Below are 22,275 nucleotides of genomic sequence, written 5' to 3' on the forward strand. Positions count from 1 at the left end.
GCCACCAGGTCTGGACATTAGGGATATATAAATGGGGCCGATACGACCAGTCAGACTTTAGTTCGCTGACGAAGCCTCTTGGATAGGAGGCGAAACGTCCGAAACCTTCACTTTTGTACAGATGACGGCTGAAGAAACCTTCTCATCAACGGTGTTAATTCATCTTTTTGCCGATGGCCATATTGTAGTTACGGTTTTCGGGGCCGTTATGAGTTTGGGGAAGCTTTTAGAATGTTTAATCCCCTCCACATATTATAGATACAACAAATTAACTCATTTACTGCCAGACGATGTGCAAAAAAATGTGTCCACTCCAGTGCCAGGGTTTTTGTCATTGTCACTCAAATTGCAGGACCCACAGAATACCGAGTTTTAGGACAACATAAACATTCAATTCAGCATAAGAAACCTTTGGCTCTCTTCTTTCATCAGGGATCCCAGCCAAGGGAAATTAAAGGGAAAATGAAACAGATCAGCCAGAAGGTCAAGGGGGCCGTAAATTTATAAATGCAAGATTGCATATTAAATATCGGCTACATAATTATACAAGTACACTTTATTATGTTTATAGAGGTTTTTCACTAACTTTGGTCATCCCTCATCGGGTCTTATTCATGTTAGTTAGTTTAGTATTATAAATCATAATTAAAATCATAGTATACTACAGGTCAACAGTAATAAACACTGTACACTATCATAATTTCCTGAATTAGAATAATAATTTAGGAATTGGAATGACTCACCAGGTAGTTTGTAATTCTGCTTTTTCAATCTTTTTTTCTCTGCATGTTTGCTTCCCTCACAATGCTGTTTGAGTGACAGCCAGCCTTTGCTACCGAAGTTGATCACTTTTCCATCGCAAAAAATGCAAGGGGCTTTCCGCGGATTTTTATGTTTGAATATGAAATCTGAAAGTGGGCATTGGTCGACTTGTCTTTCTAATCATGCCCAATTCAACAAATTCTTTATCCCTCCACCCAGAGACGTCACCGTTGCACTATCACTGTTGTGTAGGATATCTCTCTTCCACAACATCTTTACAACGTGAAAAGTCATGTGCTCTCCCAAGCGAGCAATCACACGTGCACTTAAAGGACAACCGACGTCTCCGGACAAGTTGTGTCCATAATGTGTAAAATCGCTTCAAATGACTTCTACTGAGCGTATTTTACAAAGAATCCACCGCATATAGCTATATTTTACGTTTTAAGACTCACGCTGAATATTCCGGGAGTCTTGTTTTTGAGTTGGTGATGAGTCCTCACCCTACGTCACTGAAGGAACACCCCTGACTGAGACAGGACATACCTTGCATCACCTCAATGTATTTTGCGGTACTTTGTTTGGTCTGAAAACTTCGTGTTGATGGCGAAATTAGAAGGAAAACACAAAAATAATGCAATGGTGAATCGTTGTATGTTACACCGAGACAACTCTTTGATATTCGTTGACAAAAATTCCAAGCTGAAACATAAACCTATTTGCAACGGAGCTCTGGCGCCATCTTCTGCATTTTCTGACCTTCTTTAGTCGATTGCAAACATGTATGTATATGTATACTTTCCTCTTCAGAACTATTTGAATCATATTCATAACTGGATGTGTAACAAGAAAGCATATTCTCCGAATCTGAAGCCATTGTTTTGATTCTCGAGCAAGGCAAGACGTCTTGGCGTGACGTCACGAACTGGGGGCGGGACTTTCTGAAAATGTCCAATTCGCAGCTCAATTTTTTTTGCAGATTTTGGACATGTCATTTTTATTGGTGTTTTGCATTTGACTAAAAATATCACCCTGCGTGTTTTGGGTATTTTAGATGCTATAAAAAGTTTTTCTGATGTCAATCAGAAAAACGTTTTATAGCATATTCGCCAGCGCTCCTGGTCCAGAAGTGCTCGCACATTGGTTCGATGTGCTTGGCCACTTTGTCTTGGATGGAATCCAAATATCTTGATGGATCGTTTTAAAGGTATCTCATGGAAAGGCATGCTTTCGTGTGTTTTGGTCCATGTCGGTTGCTTCCGTTGGGATAAGGATCGCTCGGGAATAAAATACCACGAGACTGTGCGCGATAAAACGAGAAAACAAATATGGCAGCTCCCGTACCACGCTTTTCGCCACTAAACTTGCACTAAACATCATAATTTTTTTTCTACTTATACGTAGAGTATGTTTAAAGTGTTAATTGTAGAGGCAGTATCAGTTAGATATAGATTATGGATATATATATAGATTTTGTTTTGATGTAAAGCTTGAAGGACAACCGACGTCTCAGGACAAGTTGTGTCCATAATTTGTAAAATCGCTTCAAATGACTTCTACTTGCATGCCGACCCAAGCACTATGCATTCTTATCATTCCATCGCCTTTCAAAACAAATGTTTTAGCGGTTGTAGACGGAAATAAACTAACTTTTATATGAAAAAAGAAAATATCACTTGAAAAAAAATAGCGGATGTCTGGGATCCCTGTTTCATCAGGAAAAAAGAGTTAATTCCCAAATTATATGGGTCTGGACTTGTATAAGATTGAAATGAGGGTGGCTGTCCAAAATACAATGCAATACATACCAATTGGTTTATATAGCGCTTTAACAACAGCTGAAGCTGCAACAAAGCGCAAACATGGAAAAAAGGGAAATGCTGCCCCGTGTGAAAAAGAATAAACATTGCCAGAGGGCTGACCAGCGCTTTATTGGCAGTCCCAGCAAGAAAAACAAAAACTCGAACCAATTCGGGAGTGGCGCTCCACGTCATATTTTCAATTCCTGAATAAATTTGGGAATGGCAGTGGATGAGTTAATGAATAACTAGTTTTCATATTAGAACAAAAAATAAAATAAAAAATAATGACTGTTATTGTGGTTAACATGGGACAATTCGTAATTTTGGCTTGGATTTTAGCAAGCATCATAGAATTTCACAAATTGGATTTGCTTTCACGGGCTGAATATAATGATTTGGCGGGCCAGATTAGGTCCCCGGACCCTGACTTTGACACCTGTGCTTTAACATATCAACTCCCAAAATAATCCCCTGACATTTTGCAGCAAATTGTACAAAAGCCATTCAAATCAAGTGAAAACAAAGAATGCCTTTCCATCAGATGCCTTTGAAACGATCCATCAAGACATTTGGATTCCATCCAAGACAAAGTGGCCAAGCACATCGGACCGATGTGCGAGCGCTCCTGGAGAAGGAGCGCTCGCGAATTAAACGTGCCATGTTTCCCGATGATAACGCTACAATTACAGTCTAGCCTCAGACCGAGGCCAATCGATAACCATCCAATGAGACTGTGACCGCTGACCTTCACTGCTTCAACGTCCTCAACACATACAGGCAAGGGGGTTAAACCAAGCTCAAATGAAAACAGAACATACTGTATGTCACATTTGTGGAGATGTGAGCAAGGAGTGTAAACGTAGCACACTACCAAAGACAAATTCCTTGTGTGTTCTACATATATAAAGTGATTTTGATTCTGAAATGAGCCGTGGAGGCTCAGAAGGAGGCTGATCCTTGTCAAATGCTCCTGTAATTGCTCCTGGGAAAAAAAAAAAATAAATAAATAAATAAATTTTAAAAAGCCAGCAGTGCTAACACCCGATACCGTCGCTAACGAGCTAACTGAAATGCAGGCGTCGAGCGTTTGCGCGGAGAGTTGAATGTGTTGGTTGTGAAATAAGAAAGGGAGTCAGGCGATGACAAAAACAATTTACCTGCGGCAACAAATCAAATTTGGTTTTACACAATCGATTTATCATCACTAACACTAATGGAGTACCTCAAGGGTCTGAAATAGGCTCAATTTTATTTTTCAATTGACCTGACATATACAGTGGTACCTTGGCTTACGAACGCTTTAGCTCACGAACTTTTCGTTTTCCGAACATTAAATTCGCGAGAATATAATCTTGGCATAGGAAGTAGTTGTCGGGAAACACATGAAGCACCACGGTTGCGGGCGGACTAGTTTTCGGCGGAAGAACACCAAAAAAGATGCCTAACTGGACTTTCATTACACAGGAAGAGAGGTCTGTCCCTGGGCATAAGCATATGAAAGATAGGCTAACCCTCCTTCCTACAGTGCTTAAGGAATGTGACTCTCCTTCCAAACAGTAACTCCCTCCCTCCTACCTCCTCCCACTCAATTCCATCAAGCGATCAACGACCATCACAAAGGTAAATAAAATGACTTCATTAGACAGTACAGTTTATTTCTTTAATGACAATACAATAGCACATTTATTATACATAAAATAAACTATTTTGTGTAGTTTTAAGGCTTATTTAGTATAAAATTATGCATTATGGGGACCTGGGAGCGGATTATTCTCATTTTAAGGGTTTCCTATGGGAAATTAATATTTAGAAGACACGGTTTTCGCCTTACACACACTTTGTGTATTGACTTTTCTGACTAAATAAACATTCAATGCAGCGTAAGAAACCTTAGGTTCTCTTCTTTCATCAGAAAAAAAGTTAATTCCTAAATGATATGGGTCTGGAATTATATGATCTTGAAATGAGGGTGGCTTTCCAAAACAATGCAATATATACATATTGCTTTATAGAGATCTTTACCAACAGATGAAGCTGGGACAAAGCGCGAGTATGGACAAAAAGGGAAAAGAAACAACATTGCCAGAGACCATGGTCAGCGCTTTATCGGCACCCAAGGGGGGAGTATTGGGTGTGTCATGGTAAATTTGTGAGTGGCAGTGAATGAGTTAACGTTGAAGATCATTTCGTGTTTGACGACTTCAGACCTGCTTCGGAGGAGCGAGTTTTCTACTTGTTTCCTTTAACTTCAAAGCCTTTTATCTCCAACTAACTTTACGTGTACGCTTCCCTGAACATTGTTGTTGACATCCAAAGCAATTTGTAACCTGTAGTAGCAAACGGAATGTTGCCTCCGTGTCCTTTGAACATCGGAGGCAATTTTAGCTGGAGCACTTCGCAGCTGTCGGAGAAATGTCTTCGAGGAGCGCACACAAAAGACTCATTCATCAAACCCACAAAAGCATCTGTTGTTGAGCTCGTTTCCCAAAAAGAAGTGTGACTGCCACATGTTTTGACTTCATCAAATAATTAAATAAATCAATCAATCAAGCAACACAACATCCAAGCAAATGACTTTTTATCGACTACCATTTCCAAGGACAGAGCATCTTGATAAAGGGCTTTAATATGTGCTCGTGCTTTACAAGCGTCCGCCTGCGTTTCACTTGTGCTTTCGGCTTTTATTGTGCACGGGAGAGACCGGCAGAAGATTGCGATGAAGTCGGGATGCGACGACTTGCTGCTCATTTTTATTTATTTATTTATTTATTTATTTAATTGATTGAGTTCGCTCGTGAGCATACACTCACAGGCCGTTAATCCTATTAATCTAACAACTGCTCTGCCATACTTACAAATCGACTATTGATTCACCTAAACTGAGACAATAGCATCACCTTTGTAGCTCTGTGGGGAATGGAGAAGTCGAGCTGGGAATCGGGGTGGGGAAGGGGGGGGGGTATTGGGTGTGTCGTGGTAAAGGCTTTGATTCGAAGTGGCTCCATTTTTATATATTCCAAATATTTGCACTATGGGTGTAAAAAATACTGTCTTCCTCACTTATTCTCAACAATTTTATCCCAATATAAAACAATATATATCGCAATTTTAAGAAAAGAGGAAACAAACAAGAGTTAATGTGGGTCAACGCCTTCTTATAAGAGGTGACGCGTTTTCAAAAGTAACCAGATCATTCAACCCCGTTAAGTCAACTTCAGCCGTTCTGGTCGTAACCAGGAATATGTCTGCTAGCTAATAGCGTAGGATGCCAGCATATATTTGTTGTTGTGTATGTGTTCCATCCTCTCAGATGAAGCATTTACACGCAAACAGTAACATAGAGGCTTTAGTTCACAAAAAGTCCTACATTCCCAACTGCTTGGGTAACTGAGAACATTGCGGCAAGCGTGATGAGCTCACACAACAGTCAACATATTTATTCTGGTTACTATGAAGCTCCCATTTGTCACGTTTTGCAAGGTGGTGATGGCGGGTGCGGATCCCAAAAAGCAGGCAGGAGGGAGCATTGAGGTTGTGTTTGAGAAATTGTATTAAAATGAAGTCAGCAGGAACAAAATCTAAAACATCAAAATCATCTGAACAGAAAAAAATACAAAGTATCAAAAGAAAACCAAGAGTAAAAGTCCTCTAAGTTGAAACAAACACATGCACAGCATACAATGCATACAATTGCATACAAAGCATACAATGACCCGACACCGAATGGTCGTGCCGGGAGTCCTTTTAACTGACACTGATTGGGAACGACCAGCACCTGCGAGGCAGCAGGCGGGGTCGACGGCGCCACCCGTTGGTCGTCAACCAGATCATGACCCCCCCCCCCTTCAAGGGACTGCTTCCAGAAGTCCCAACAGTCTCCCAAAAGGTCCAACTCGCCAGGAAACGATGGTGGAGATGGCAATCGTTGCCTCTCCAGCATATGATGGACGGCGGCCTGATGGGAACGGGACTCAGCCTGGCGTGGACGAAGATGCGGCACGGATCGTCGTGGACGTGTGTGCGACCCTTCTCGCACGATCACGTGACAACGCATGGCGCGACGTGGACGTTGCACTGCCAGGCGCAGAGTGGCATCCCGGACGGCCGTATGGGAACGGGTCTCAACCGGACGTTGGCGTGGGCGTTACGGCTCGTTGAGTGAGTCAATTCAAACTCGACGCGGCGTGGGCTAACGCGGACGCAAACTGCCCGGCACCGGGGAAACGAGACCAGTCCATAGCAGCTCCGGGATGCAGCGGTGAGTGGGGTCTCGGACTGACGTGGACGCGGATGTGGCATGGCTCGTCGTGGATGCGACTCAATTCAACATGCACGACGACAGCGTGGCTAGACGTGGGCGTGCACTGCCAGACACCCAGTGTCACCCTGGACGGCCACCTGGAAGGAGGTCTCGACCTGACGTGGACGTGCAAGCTGCGCCGCTTGTCGTGGACGTGAGTGTGAACCTTTTCACATAGTCACAGGACAAAGCATCGACTCGACATGGACGTTGACTGCCAGGCACAGGGTGGAATTGAGACCGGTGCGTTGTACCTGCGGGATGCGATGGTTGGTCGGGTCATTCTGTCACGGTTTGCAAGGTGGTGATGGCAGGTGTGGATCCCGACAAACCTATTTCTCTTGACCAAAAAATAAAATAATAGATGATGAGGAGCTGAGGTAAACCTTGCCGCCAGCCACCACTGCAATTCAGCTAACATTCACTTTTAGCGGGGAAAAAAAATCCTGCCGTCTATCAAGAATTGGTGAAGACGTGCGGTGGACACGAATGCGTGGACGCGAATGGTCCACGCGTAATAAAAGCGGGTGTCTCTCGTAGACCATTTAGGAGTGTATTGGGACGCCGGCAATTGAGCGGCGCAGAGCTGTGGGTGTTTTTAAAACCTGCGGCGGCTGTAGCGCTCAATGAGGAGTAAAGCAGTCCTGCTCGGTGCGAGATTCCTGCCGGAATTCTAAATTTAGCTCAAACGGGACGAAGTGAGGTATGGTAAACATGTTCTTTCTGAAACTGTGTGCATTATATATATATATGAATAACCCTATTTTTGCAGAATTTTTTTGAAAGGAACGGGTTGATTGTCTGAATGTATAGTTTTTATTTCTCATTCACTTCCATTCACAAATTTATTCAGGAATTTAAAATATGACAGAGACGCGGCATTCCTGAATTTCTTCGGGTTTTTTTTTTCTTGCTTGGGTGCCGATAAAGCGCTGTCCAGACCTCTGGCAATGTTTTCCCCTTCCACAAGGGGGCAGCATTTCCTTCTTTTCCATGCTCACGCTTTGTTCCAGCTTTAGCTGTTGTTAAAGCGCTATATAAAATACCCACTCTTGAGGACTTGCACACTGTAAGAATCCAAACTAGGGCGCGGAAAATCCTACTAGACCCTCCGCACCCTGCCCACCACCTTTTCCAGCTACTCCCATTAGGCAGGCGCTACTGATCCATGCGCACCAAATCCAGCAGACATTTAAACAGCTTCTTCCCCCAAGCCATTAACTCTTTGAACAGTCGTCCAAATGGAACTGTATAGTGCCTCTTTGCAATTTTTTGATGATGATACTAGTGCAGTGTGTTCGACCGGAAACAAATTCCTTGTGTGTTCTACATACTTGGCAATAAAGATGATTCTGATTCTGATATATTACTACATTGTATTTTGGATAGCCGCCCTCATTTCAAGCTCATATAACTCCAAACCTATACATTTAGGAATTAACTTTTTTTGTGATGAAAGAAGAGCATCTAAACCCACCTGTATGAACTTGCCTTCATGGTCTAGTTTAATCTGCTGTTTTATTATTTGTTTTATTCATGATTTTACTGTTTTGTGTATTGTCTTTGTTGTAGTGTCCTTGGGTGTTCAGAAAGGCGCTTGTAAATTAAATGTATCATTATTATAAGGTTTCTAACGCTGCATTGAATGTTTATGTAGTCCTAAAACTCAATATTCTGTGGGTCCTGCAATTCAAGTGACAATGACCAAAACACATTTTTGCACTTCTGACAGTGAATGAATTAACATATTTTTGCTGATCCAATCAATCAACCAACCAACCAACCAACCAACCAACCAACCAACCAACCCATCAATCAATCCATCAATCAACCCATCAATCAATCAATCAATCAATCAATCAATCAATCAATCAATCAATCAATCAATCAATCAATCAATCAATCAATCAAACAAACAAACAAAAATAAATCGTTTGGTTGATTAATTGGCAGTGATGATTACAAAATGTTTTTTTACAATCACAAGCTTTTTTTTGTTGACATTCCCAACACAAATTGAAGAAAACATTATAGTTGACATACACAAAATGTTTGTCAACTTCAGCATATAAACATGCACGATCCACAAAACGTGCCTCAAAATGGAATCTACTCAAAATTGTTCTTCAACCTGCCCAAGTCCAACCAATCTCAATTTGCTGGGTTAAAATATTTCAAAATAAAAGTAAGTAAAGAAGTAAACTGCAACCACTTTACATCTCCCGACCAAGTGTGTTATGAAAACAATCCAGCATTTCAAAATGTAAATGTCCATTTTGTAATTAAGGTCTTCGCTCTAACCATCAGTTATAAGCCACGGTTTAAGGAAACATGGATACCAACTGAGCCACCAAGCCCCAAATAGAGATAAAAACCACCCCTGTCACCTTGAGATGCTGGCCTTTGGCGGTGGTAATTACAACATCATCACTACGATGCAACGTGGCCCATAACATCAGATGAGAAGCCGGCCACTCTCGGGCCAAGTCTCCCCCGAGGGAAGCTCCTCGCTGTCACCCGAAGGCACATGATAAGAAAAGTTCAGCCGTAGCTGCATGCGCCTTTTGAAAAAAAAATCGGGTTGCAGATGGCGGGGCGCTAAGTTTCCCCCTTGTTGCCTTTTTAAAGCCTTGGCTGTTTTCACTATTGACAAGGCGTCTCATCAGCATTCCGCAAAGGCTCTTTCTGTGTGTCTGAGGGGAAAATTACAACCTGGTATAGGAACAGAGACTTTATGCAAATAGTGTTGTGTACACCGTGATAACAATGGCAGCCATTTTTTCCCATCGTCGCGACATGGCAACAGCGGATTTCCTGAAGGGACAAACTAACACTAATTCTTGCTAGCTCGACAGCCAAATTACATACTAGCTGATTAGGTGGTCACATTTATACACTAGCATTTCCCTAATTCACAACAATAAAATAAAAATTAAAAAAACAAACCCAATAGACATGAGTATTGAAACAACAATGGAGTCATGAAGAATCTCGCCAAATAAATAATCATAGTTGAAATTTTAGATAGCTGGATGGATGGATGGATGGATGGATGGATGATAGATAGATAGATAGATAGATAGATAGATAGATAGATAGATAGATAGATAGATAGATAGATAGATAGATAGATAGATGCAAATAAACACACAAATAAACAAACTAATAAATACTCACAAAATAAAAAAAGAAATAATTACATAAATGACTAAATAAATAAATGAATAAATAAGCAAATAAATAGATCAATAAATAAACAAATAGACAAAATAACAATAAATAAGCAAATAATAAATACCTAAAAAAACAAACAAAAAAACAAACACAAATAAACAAAGCAGACTAATACACCGTGCGGTCATGCGACTGCACAACATACATCTCAGAGGAAAGAAGTGACATTCGCTCGGCCAGAAATAAATGCACATATGGCCTCCTTACTTCCTCCCTCTCCCTCCTTTTCCATGCTAAATTGCTTCATTCCAGGCACTGTTCTTCTGCATAATCTGTCACATCCCTCAGGCACCGGAGCTCACCGGCACCATATGAAAATAACTTACTCGGCCGGAGCCGGAGACGCACTTACTGTACGTGACATCCGAAGGGGAAGAATAGGAAATATTACCCCGACAAGCTACATTAATTACTTGCTATGAGTGATTACGATTGGGCCAAAAGGAACGGGTTCTGGCATCCGTGATGAAGAGCTTTCAAAAGGGAACATCCGTATTAAAGCAGGTGTCGGGATATTGTGGGATTCATTTGGCTGAGTCAATCATTCATCAGGTTCTTCCTGGAGCTCAACTCCTTAACACGCACCGCTTGTCGCGACAGGGACAAATGAGATAGTGGAAGCACTTCATAAATGGAGCCAAATGCGCAATTGGGGAGCGATGAGAGGAGAATAATGACAACAAATTGCGCAAAATGTACAAACGGCTTTGTCTGAGTGCGCGCTGTCAATTTGCCGGAAAATATTGCATTTTATCTATTAAGCTCTGTCGCCAAAGGATGAGCCTTTCCCATTCCCAATTTATCCCAGCCTGTGGCAAAGTCGCGGATAATATAGCCCGCATCCCAGTTAAATATCATGCAAAATAATGTCTGTGGGCCCCATATTTTCTGGACTATAAGGCGCACCCAATTAATAGGCCCATTGCCAGATTTGAAAAAAAAAGAGAAGGTTTTTAGGTGCGCCTTATAGGGCGGAAAATACGGCACATTAATTGGCACATTTTCAATCGAATGCACTACAGGAAGATGCAAATTCGGGAATCGCGCTCCATGTCATATTTTCAATTCCCGAATAAATTTGGGAATGGCAGTGACTGAGTTAAACATGCTGCCTTCAATGGGGGGCGGGTGGGGGTGCTTTAATCCATTTTGTAATTAATTTGACTTTCGTTTCGGATTAACCCCCCCACCACCACACCCCCGAGGAATGATAAGCACAAGAACACTAACACTGGATGAGATAGTCCATTTTTCGGCTTTTAGCTGGAGCTTAGACATCATCAGCTGCCGCCGTATTCCGCGGAAAGTCGGCCGAGTGAGGATGAACGAGGAGTTCTGGAACGCGCTAGCAGGTTAAACTTTTGAGGAGATGTTCAGGCCCAGCGGGGAGAGGATGAATGAACCGTGTCAAAATACGACAGACGCAGTGGTCTGTGATAATGTGGCCTCGCTGTGACACGCACACACCAACACACACTTGAACTCCCGGCATTAAAACATTCAAATCAAATGTTAAACTGCACAAGTGGGTCATGGAGCGCTTGAGAGGTAGCAGTCAAATCCACCATGTAAGATGCAAAGGGTGTACTTACAAAATGGTGGGGGTAGTATGAGGAATCACGACACATTGTAATAATACATTCACGCAAAATCAAAGAGAAGCGAGGGGGACTCCGAGCCCATGCGGGCTTCGGAAATGTATTCAGAGTGGATTTATAGGAGAAGGAGCTGCAAGATCCCCACTTGCTGATGATATCAAGTTGGGCCACTAAATGTCTTTCTATATTATCCCAATGTAGTTGAATTTTGGTTCGGTCGTACAATTGAAAATGACGGAAAAGGGTGGCTCGCAGCCGCTCTGCTGTCAACCCAGACTAATATAATACAGATGCTCCCCAACTTACGAATGACATACGTTCCGAAGGGCCGTTCGTTAGGTGAATTTGTTTGAAAGTTGCTTCAGTGCTGTATTTCGAATGGAATTTATGTTTAAGATACATACAGGTATGTTTAAGGTTTATATAAGTATGTTTAAGGCTTGTATAAGTAACCTGTATTGGTTTGTACTGAAAAATAAACATTTAATAAAATATATGCGCGATAAAGATATGTTCCTGAACAACTGGAGAGAATACTCTATATGTTACAACAAAAATGTTCGTATGTACCGTTGTTAGCAATTCGAATGCACTGTATGTAAGTTGGGGAGCGTCTGTATATGCTAAATGGAATACATCGATGAAAAGGTTTCTTCAGCCGTCATCTGTACTTCTTTGAAGGTGTCGGACGTTTCGCTTCTTATCCAACATGTTTCGTCAGCGAACTAAAGTCTTTTGCTGGTAGTTTCGGCCCTATATATATATCCCTACTGTCCAGAGGCGGCGATGCCAGACTCTGCTATGATTGGTCCCTGCTCTCAGGTTGGGGGGAGCAGAGGACTACTCCCTGCGGCTACACTGATTACTTCTATTATTCTATTATTATAAATAGAAGTTATCAGTGTAGTCCTCTGCCCCCCCCCCTCGCCAAGCTCCCCCCTCCCCAAAGCACCACCACGTCCGGGCAGTTTGCTGACGAAGTTTCTTGGTAAGAAGCGAAACGTCCGACACCTTCAAAGAAGTACAGATGACGGCTGAAGAAACCTTTTCATATTGATTAATGCTAATTATTCCAATGGAAACCACAAAACAATACTGATACATTAAAATAACATTACTGATTCATGTATGCTCCAACAACATTTTGGACTGCCCACCACCCCTATGCCACCAACCCGCCCCCTTGTGCACACACAATACAATACCACATGCAAAATGCTGGAGAATATCCTTGTGTGAAACTCCCCCGAGCTCCTCCGAATACGGAGTGTGAAAAAACAACAAGCCCTTTCGCCCCCTCCTGAAAAAAATTATCATCCTCCTGCAGTTTCAGACGAGGGCCTGCTGCGTTTGTGTCCGCACTGAGGGTCAGATGAGGGCCTGCTGCGTTTGTGTCCGCACTGAGGGACTCATTTGCTCCTAACATATCCGCTAATGTCTATTTGATGGACATTTTGGACATTAGCGACACTGCAACCATTCGGACTGCAACCATTCGTACGTGATCGTCACATAGAGCGAGAACGGCCTCCTCTCCCTGGACGTCATTTCCCTCCCGTGCCCAAACACAACATGCATTATTGAGAGAGCTATGCGGCACCCTCTTTTGTGTCTTTCGCATGCTGCGAGTGAGGTATTCTAGGAAGGATGGAATCCACGGAGTGCCTTGGCTGGCTTATTGCATTTTAAAAGTCACAAAATACAATATGTCTAAAGCAAGGGGGGGGGGGCAAAGTACAGTCCCAATGCACAGAATACAAACTTGGATGATGAAGCAATGCGGTTCCGGGTCATATTGTCTCAGATATCCGCATAAAGGATTCAATCAAGTCACATCACCCTTCAATGCGTTTGCGGGTCAAATGGCCGACGACGATTCATTAAACTCATTCACTGCCATTTACAAATATATTCGGGAATTGAAAATATCACTTTAAGAGAGTTTTTTTCCATGCGTGGGTGCCGATCAAGCGCTGGCCATGGCCTCTGGCAAAGTTTTTTTCTTTTCCATGGGGGGGGGGGGGCAGCATTTCCATGTTCCATGTTAGTGCTTTGTTCCAACTGTTGTTAAAGCGCTATATCAACCAACATATATGTATTGCATTGTATTTTGGACAGCCACACTCATTTCAAGTTCATATGACTCTTGACCCATATAATTGAGGAATGAACTCTTTTTTGGTTGGGGACTTTTATATTTTTTAAATACACACACATATATATATATATATATATATATATATATATATATATATATATATATATATATATATATATATATATATATATATAATTGACCTGTTCCATTGGCTAATGCTAATCTACCAGAAAAATGAAAAATTACAGAAAACAATCAAGGTGATTTACATGACTGGATTTGAACATTTCAGAGCAGTTAGTGAGGAGAAATAGCTCCACTGAGGGTCATAACATTTCTTCCAATCCTGAATGGGGATGAATAAGTGACACTTAGTATCGCAGGCAACTACTCAAATCAATGTGACACTGGGGAGGGGTTGAAGGTATGTATATATTTTTTTCAAACTATTGAGACAAAAGACTTCTGTCCAATGTCTCCGGAGGACTTTGTCACACTAACCATGGCAATATGCAAATAGGGGCCATGCCCTTTATAAAGCCGTGTTTTGCAAGAAATAAAATGATATACTGCGTTTCCGCTATCCCAGACAGGAAATGAAAAGCGGAACAAAAGACAGAAAATGACCAGGGGGGGGGGGGGGGATTTTCATCAACTGCGCGTGGTCGGACGATGCTACAGTAAAGTCTCGTTATATCGATATCGGTTATATTTCCTTTCATCACTTTGATGCTGTGAAATGTAAATTTCTCCACTGTGAGACTAATAAAGGCAAATCCAATTGATATTACTGCTTATTACGATACTATTTTCATTTCCCGGCAAATTTCCTAGTCTTGTTATGTATAATTCGTTCCGTTTAGTACGATATATGGTTATTACGATAATCCGGTTACTACGATGACCTTTTTCATCTCCCGCCGGCCATTTTGCTCTGTTTATATCGATACATTTTCTTAGGGATTGCTATACAGTACCACCATTAGCGAAATCTGTATCGGTCACACCATTGGTCACATGACCAGCTGTCGTGTCTTGCACAGTGTAGCAGAGCTGCAATAGCATCTGAAACATACTGTAGTCTTCTGATACAGTATACAATTGTTCAACACCAATTTCAACCATGGGGAAACGTAAGAATTGTGACCTCGGAACGAAGTACAAGGCAATAGTGGCTGTCGAGGAGAATCCAACAAGCAGAAAAAATCCTCCATCGCGAAAGAGTTTGACGTGCCACAGAATATTTTATCAACGTAAGTAATGTAAACGTTGCAGTTTTTGTTTTCCATCCATGTATTAAATTGTGTTGTATTCAGATATCTTTATCGCTTGACATAATCACTGTATCACAGTATGTTTTACAAGATCTGCAAAAGATTGAGCTGCGAATTGGGACGCCAAGACGTCTTGCATTGCTTGTGAATCAAAACAATGGCTTCAGATTCGGAGAATATGCTTTCTTGTTACACATCCAGTTATGAATATGATTCAAATAGTCCTGATGAGCAAAGCATACATGTTTGCAATCGATTAAAGAATTTATTTGGGCCATTTTGAGGCAAACGGGCGGGGGGGGGGGGGGGGGGGGATGTCTCACCCAATAAGAGGCAGAAAAATGGCGACCAGCTCCGGTGAGGAATGAATCAGCTCGTTTCCACAGGCTGATACATTCTTTCCATGGAGCTTGCCTCCCTCTGCTGGCGGCTTTTGGGTGTAAGACATGGTTTAAAAAAAACAGTACAGCAAAATACATTGACGTGATGGAAAGACGCTACAATGCGTCTTTTTTACGGTGAGGAGGCGGTCCTTTTCTGACGTCACGTACGGACTCGTCACCAACTCAAAAACAAGACTTCCTGAATGTTCAGCGCGAGTCTTAAAACGTAAAATATAGCTACAGTAAAGTCTCGTTATATCGATATCGGTTATATCGATAGTCCCGCTTATTACGATACTATTTCTATGCACGCACGGAGAAAATTACATGCGTGCAGGGTCGGATATATCGATAGTCCCGGTTATATCGATATTTTTCTGACTCCCTAGAATATCGATATAACGAGACTTTACTGTATATGCGGTGGAATCGTATTAAAATACGCCTAGGAGAAGTCATTTGAAGCCATTTTACAAATTATGGACACAACTTGTCCTGAGACGTCGGTTGTCCTCCTCAATAGTCATACCACACAGTGTCATTTTATCTATCCGTCAATCAAAGGGAACAGTTGACGATCCCACATTGTGTAAATCCACCGTGTCAGTGATTGTGAGATTTTAACTGGGCAAGCCTCAAAATCATTTTTTGTTAACAAGGTGTCATTTACATGTGTCTATTCATCTAGTATGTGAAAAAAGGGAGATTGAGACTTTAGCTTTTTTGTAATTTTTTTCCCGACACCTGAGTAACCTAAAAGCAAAAAAAAATGTCTGCTTGTGTTTAGTATTCCTATAGGAAATGCAGCATCCCGCCACTGCAGTTCCGCAAAAAAAACAACTCGACGTTTGTTCTGATGAAAACACATTTTATGGTGAAATAAAAGCGAGAACAGATGTGCCTACCTGAGACTCAAGGACAGTCGTTCATCTTTGGCCCGCAGCAGATCGCCCACTGAAAATGTGGCACTTCCCAGAAAGCTGCCCTGCGTAAATGAGACAAACAAAAACAAAATGTCATTTACACCTTTCGATTCAATCCCTCAACATTAATTTTCTCTGCCTTGTTGCGACTCGCCCGGGTCATGGTCATGTTCGCCTGAGTGCGATGCCGACACTTCACAAGTCGTTCAAAAAAAAAAATGAAGCGTGGAGCCCATCAAGAAGTGAGCCAAGACAAATTTACAGGAAGATGAAAAAGAAAACAGTGGACCGTTTAAAAAGCCCATTCTGAATTGTGCCAAGGATGCTGAAGAGTAATTAACAGTAGTGGAAGATAAATAAGGTCAAGAGAAAAATATGATTTTTTTCAAATCAAATGTTTGTTTTATTCAATAAAGCAAAAGCTACAAGCAAACCGCTACAAGCCACGTGGACTCTTGTCTCTAAGTGGCTTTCAAAACTCTCAAGTACACTTTACAGTCACGGTATAGTCCGAAGCAGAAACGTTCATTTGGCAATTTGCATAATCGGCACGGCAGCCAATCAGAAGCCTGTTTCGTGCTTCGGACTATACCGTGACTGTAAAGTGTACTTGAGAGTTTTGAAAGCCGCTTAGAAACAAGAGTCCACGTGGCTTTGAGCACGCAACGTAACACAAACATTACATTGTGCTATGCACCAAGATGGGGTACCGATTTTTGGGGAACCAGGGTCGGTTTTTCATTGTAGGATCGGCCTCCTATAAGTGATTTATTTAGGAATAATAGCGGTGAAAACGTAGCAGACTTGATATCCATTACATGGAGATTATTAGTGAGACGTTTACACAATGCAGCCCAGTTTTATCAACAATAGAGAGTCACATCATTTGTGGTTACGTGGACTCTGAGCGATTTGAACTCCTAAAAATCTGTCCTCCGTCCTTAAACCAAATGCACTCTGTCTCTCTCTTGTTCAGCAATAGTGCATCAGATTATTAAAAAAAATGCATCCTGCCTACTGACCTTTCCTTTCAATCATTTCCTCCTTGAGCTTTTTCAGGCTACCCCCCCCCCCCCCAACAAATCCCCACGTGCTTAGGGCCAAACTGTGCCCGCACGTAAAGAATAAGAGAGGACGAAAAGGTCAGTCAAGAAATGCAAAAAAAAAAAATGACAACAAGAAGATCACTTGAGGTTTGTGATCAGAGCTGACTGAGCTACGTATTGAACATGTCATTGAAGAACCCTGTTAAAAATTAGTCGCCATTCAATGATTAAAAAAAGACAAATTAAATAGCCATTTAGGTAAATACAGATACATTCATTCAGCTTACCAATTATCGGTCTTGAAGTGACAAATCAACCACAGAACTCAATAGTTTTTGAGCCAAAATTACTGAGCGGATTAAATGGCTAGTTCACTTATTTAAGCAGTTATTTGACTAAATCATAACAAAAAAAAAATGGCAGGACTTGAAGTTTGTCGCACGGTGGTCATGATGGGTGCGAAATGGTCATCCTAAAAGGCTTTTTTTTTTGGGGGGGGGGTCTGTTCTGCGTGGGCTGGTCCCAAAGACCCCCCCTGCATAGCTCACAAGGGCATTTACACAAGAACATTACAGTCAGGTGTAACCATTACTTACAAGTCCATCTTGAAAATCCATTGGGTGGCATCTTTTTATGGCCATTCAACGTGAATGCTTTAAAAGTAATGAAGCTCCTGAGACGTCCCTCGCAGGCGAGGGATCAAAGCGGCCGGGCGGGCGAAAAATGACGACTAAAATAGGGACTGAGAGGAGGAGCGAAAGAAAGCACAGAGGAAGACAAATGGCACTCTGGTGCAAGATCAGGGAGGATTGATTATGATGCGCCAGAGCTTCGGTCGTGATCCATCTTGGCACCGGCGACCAATAGAATGTGATTGGTTCCATTTGGCAGGTACACAACTCATCTGATTGACTCATTTAAAATATGAAATGAAACAAGCAATGATTGCTTAACTAATACAAGAAGCGACAACTTAGAGGCCAAACCATTAAAATGATGTTCCACCCTCTGTACAGCAATGAAAACAAAACAAAAACAATGACAAAACTGCAAAGTAAGGTTGCAACAATCTCGAACTAATTGACAAAATGGGTGGCTAACTCAAGAACTAGCCACTCAGTCATTTAGCTAATTAACAGCGTCGTCAAACAGCAGAGTGTCCCCCTCCTGCCTGAAAGTCTGCGCTGACCAGCTGGCTCCGGTCTTCACACGAATCTTTAACAGATCCCTGGAGCAGTGTGAAGTCCCATCCTGGTTCAAACGGTCTACTATCGTCCCAGTTCCAAAGAAACCAGCACCCTCGGGATTGAACGACTATAGACCTGTTGCTCTGACGTCTGTGGTCATGAAGTCCTTTGAACGCCTCGTGCTGAACCACCTAAAGAACATCAACAGACCTCTGCTAGATCCTCTTCAGTTTGCCTACCGGGCAAACAGGTCTGTGGAAGATGCAGTCAACATCGGACTGCACCACATCCTCGACCACCTCAACAACACAGGAACCTACGCAAGGATCCTGTTTGTGGACTACAGCTCTGTGTTCAATACCATCATCCCAGAACTCCTCATCCCCAAACTTCTCCAGCTTGGAGTGTCCCCTACGATCTGCCAGTGGATCCTCAGCTTCCTGACAGGATGGACACAACAGGTCAGACTGGGAAAAATATCATCCTCAACACGAACCACAAGCACTGGAGCCCCGCAGGGATGCGTCCTCTCTCCATTGCTCTTCTCTCTCTACGCGAACGACTGCACCTCAACGCACCCAGCTGTCAAATTCATAAAGTTTGCAGACGACACCACGGTCATCGGTCTCATCAAATACGGCGACGAGTCTGCGTACCGACAACAAGTGGAGCAGCTGGAGCTCTGGTGCAGCCGTCACAACCTGGAGCTGAACACGCTCAAGACAGTCGAGATGATCGTGGACTTCAGGAAACATCCATAACCACAGCTACCCCTCATACTATCCAACTGCCTCGTGTCAACCATTGAGACCTTCAAGTTCCTGGGAATCACAGTCTCCCAGGACATGATGTAGGAGGTCAACACCAACTGTATCCTGAAAAAGGCCCAACAGAGAATGTACTTCCTGAGGCTGCTAAAGAAGCATGGCATGCCACAGGAGGTGCTGCAACATTTCTACAAGGCTGTCATCGAATCCATCCTGTGTTCTTCCATCACCATTTGGTTCGGGGCCACCACAAAAACGGACAAAATCCGACTTCAATGGACAATTAGGACGGCGGAAAAAATCATTGGCACGGCCCTACCCACTCTCGAGGAGTTGCACACTGCAAGAATCCAAACTAGGGAGCGGAAAATCATACTGGACCCTGCGCACCCTGCCCACCACCTTTTCCAGCTACTCCCCTCAGGCAGGCGCTACCGATCAATGTGCACCAAATCCAGCAGACATTTAAACAGCTTCTTCCCCCAATCCATTAACTCTTTGAACAGTAGCCCAAATGGAACTGTATAGTGCCTCCTTGCAATTTTTTGCCGATGATACTAGTGCAGCGTGTTCGACCGGAAACCAATTCCCTGTGTGTTCTACATACTTGGCAATAAAGATGATTCTGATTCCGATTTACGTAACTACATCTAACTGACCAACACGCCAGTTATCCATCAAGCTAACAAACAAGCCGCTTAGCGCCTAACAAAATAAACTAACAAACAACAAAAACACGCCAGTGAGCCTAGTTTTTGATGCAATTTTTAAAATAACAACTAGCCACTTAGTCAACAACTAGCTAGCGCAATATCAAACATCAAACCAACCAACCAACTAAATCTAGTTTGGTAACAAACTGCAACAAAACCCAAACACAGCTCCCGAGCAACTGTGCCAACTAGCTCACCATATAACTCGCTAATTAACAAAACAGCAATTTGGCCATGTAGCTATTCCATAAGACAACTCAAATAACTATTTACCTAACTGACTATCAGCCAACTAAACATTTATCATGGAGCTCAAGAACAAATGAGGTTAACAAGTCAGCTAGAGCCACAATTCCAATGAGGAATGAACGTTTCTAAATGTTTGTGAATGGAGCAAGTGTTGCTTGCGTTCTCATCAGATGCTAGTCGAGGTTACTAATGTTCAAACATTCTTCAGACGTTTGTATTATGTCCTTTTCGCACCCAATTTTGAACATGATCTTTTGTCAATAAAAATTCCTTTCTGATAAGAAAAAACATTCAAACATTTGCGACCTTGAACATGTTTTCCTTCCTTGACCAACACTTGTACATGTCCGCCCTTGGCGCGATGGGGGACTTTGATTGCCTCTTGTTCAGTTAGCTAAATAGCAACCTTGCTAACTATTCCTCCTAAAAATAAAAATAGAACCTTTTGTCAGTGGTCATGGTAATTTTGGCGCGAAATATAAAACAAATGACAATTTTAGATATGCGGTGTAAATAAGACTTATTTCCTTTTGAAGGACAACCCATCTGTTTTGGCAGAATACATTGCTCAAACTGGAAATGTATTGATTCCACACACTATACACACAAATGTCCATCATCGCAGTCCACCTCATCTGGCTTTTGGAGGACAAGCACTCTTGCGCATGATTTGAAACATCAGAGGCAGCATGTGATTCTTATTTATGTATTATGAGCACATTCATATCAGGAAGTGTCAGCAAGGTTGTCTGCACTAATAAAGCGCTGCTTCCTTCACCGCAAACAAGGCCGAGCTGGCTTGTCCTCATTAAGTCGTTATAGATGTGGGGAAAATGCATGTGTACTCTTTTAATGTGTGTTTGGACAGCGAACTTGTGTGGCGGTGGAGAAGACAGAAAAAGACTGGATAACAGTTACGTGTCAATGTATTACCATTGGATATTTTTTATGTATACCCATTCACTGTCAGACGTGCAAAAATGTGTCCACTCGAGGACCCGCAGAATATTCAAACACTCAAACATAAACATTCAATGCAGCGCAAGAAACCTTATACTCATTTGTTCCATAGAAAAAAAGAGTTAATTCTAAAATTATATGGGTCTGGAGTTATATGAGCTTGCAATGAGGGTGGTTGTCCAAAATACAATGCAACACATGCATATTGGTTATATAGCGCTTTAACAACAGCGGAAACTGGAACAATGCGCCAACATGAAAAAAAAGGGAAATGTTGCCCCTTATGGAAGGGAAAACATTGCCAGAGGCCATGGCCAGTGCTTTATCGGCACCCAAAGAAGAAAAAACCAGTGCCATTCCCGAACAAATTCGGGAATGGCACTGTACGTCATATTTTCAATTCCTGAATAAATTTATGAAATTCAGTGAATAAGTTAACTAAGAATTGTGTGTGGAGACTGATGCCTCTATGTACATCGATTTTCTAGACAAGAAAATTAGCATTTCAGAAGACTTTGTACTATAAAACAAATCGTTGTGCTATAAAACAAATCAAGTAATAATACAAGTACAGTAAAGTCTCGTTATATCGATATCGGATATATCGATAGTCCCGGTTATATCGATACTATTTCTATGCACACACGGAGAAAATTACATGCAAACAGGGTCGGATATATCGATAGTCCCGGTTATATCGCTATTTTTTGGACTCCCTTGAATATCGATATAACGAGACTTTACTGTACATTTCTGATGCATCCTGATTAGATTTTTTTTGTCTTTTGGCAAATATTTTCGCAACCCCGAAATGTGACTCGCTTAGCTGCTGTCATGGTAGCCGTTTTTTGGGGAGGATAAATAATTCACACCTTGAGTATTGATATATCGTCTACCTGTTTGTATATCCCTTTCTTAAAGCGCTGTAACACCACTGACTAAATGCCATTCGTTAGGCCATCGACGGCATTTTTGCAAC

The 22,275-nt window shown here is 42.1% G+C and overlaps 1 protein-coding gene across 9 annotated transcripts in view; it reads right to left on the reverse strand.

Moving 5' to 3' along the window:
* The window catches only part of inpp4b (inositol polyphosphate-4-phosphatase type II B), a 159,778-nt gene that overhangs the window by 65,407 nt on the left and 72,096 nt on the right, over window positions 1–22,275 (reverse strand). For 8 of the 9 annotated variants that reach the window (XR_016116309.1, XM_089006957.1, XM_089006956.1 and 5 more), the window contains one exon: window positions 16,357–16,436. Coding sequence is in view for 7 of the 9 variants with exons in the window: in XM_089006957.1 (XP_088863083.1) it covers window positions 16,357–16,436 (80 nt within the window). In the remaining 2 variants the exon portion in view is untranslated. Of the gene's footprint in view, window positions 1–16,356; window positions 16,437–18,016; window positions 18,163–22,275 lie in introns of all 9 variants that reach the window. The other variant, XM_089006961.1, reaches the window with a different exon arrangement.

The sequence above is a fragment of the Hippocampus bargibanti genome, linkage group LG10, assembly GCF_051943395.1.
Source record: "Hippocampus bargibanti isolate YZ-2025 linkage group LG10, ASM5194339v1, whole genome shotgun sequence".
NCBI lineage: Eukaryota > Metazoa > Chordata > Actinopteri > Syngnathiformes > Syngnathidae > Hippocampus > Hippocampus bargibanti.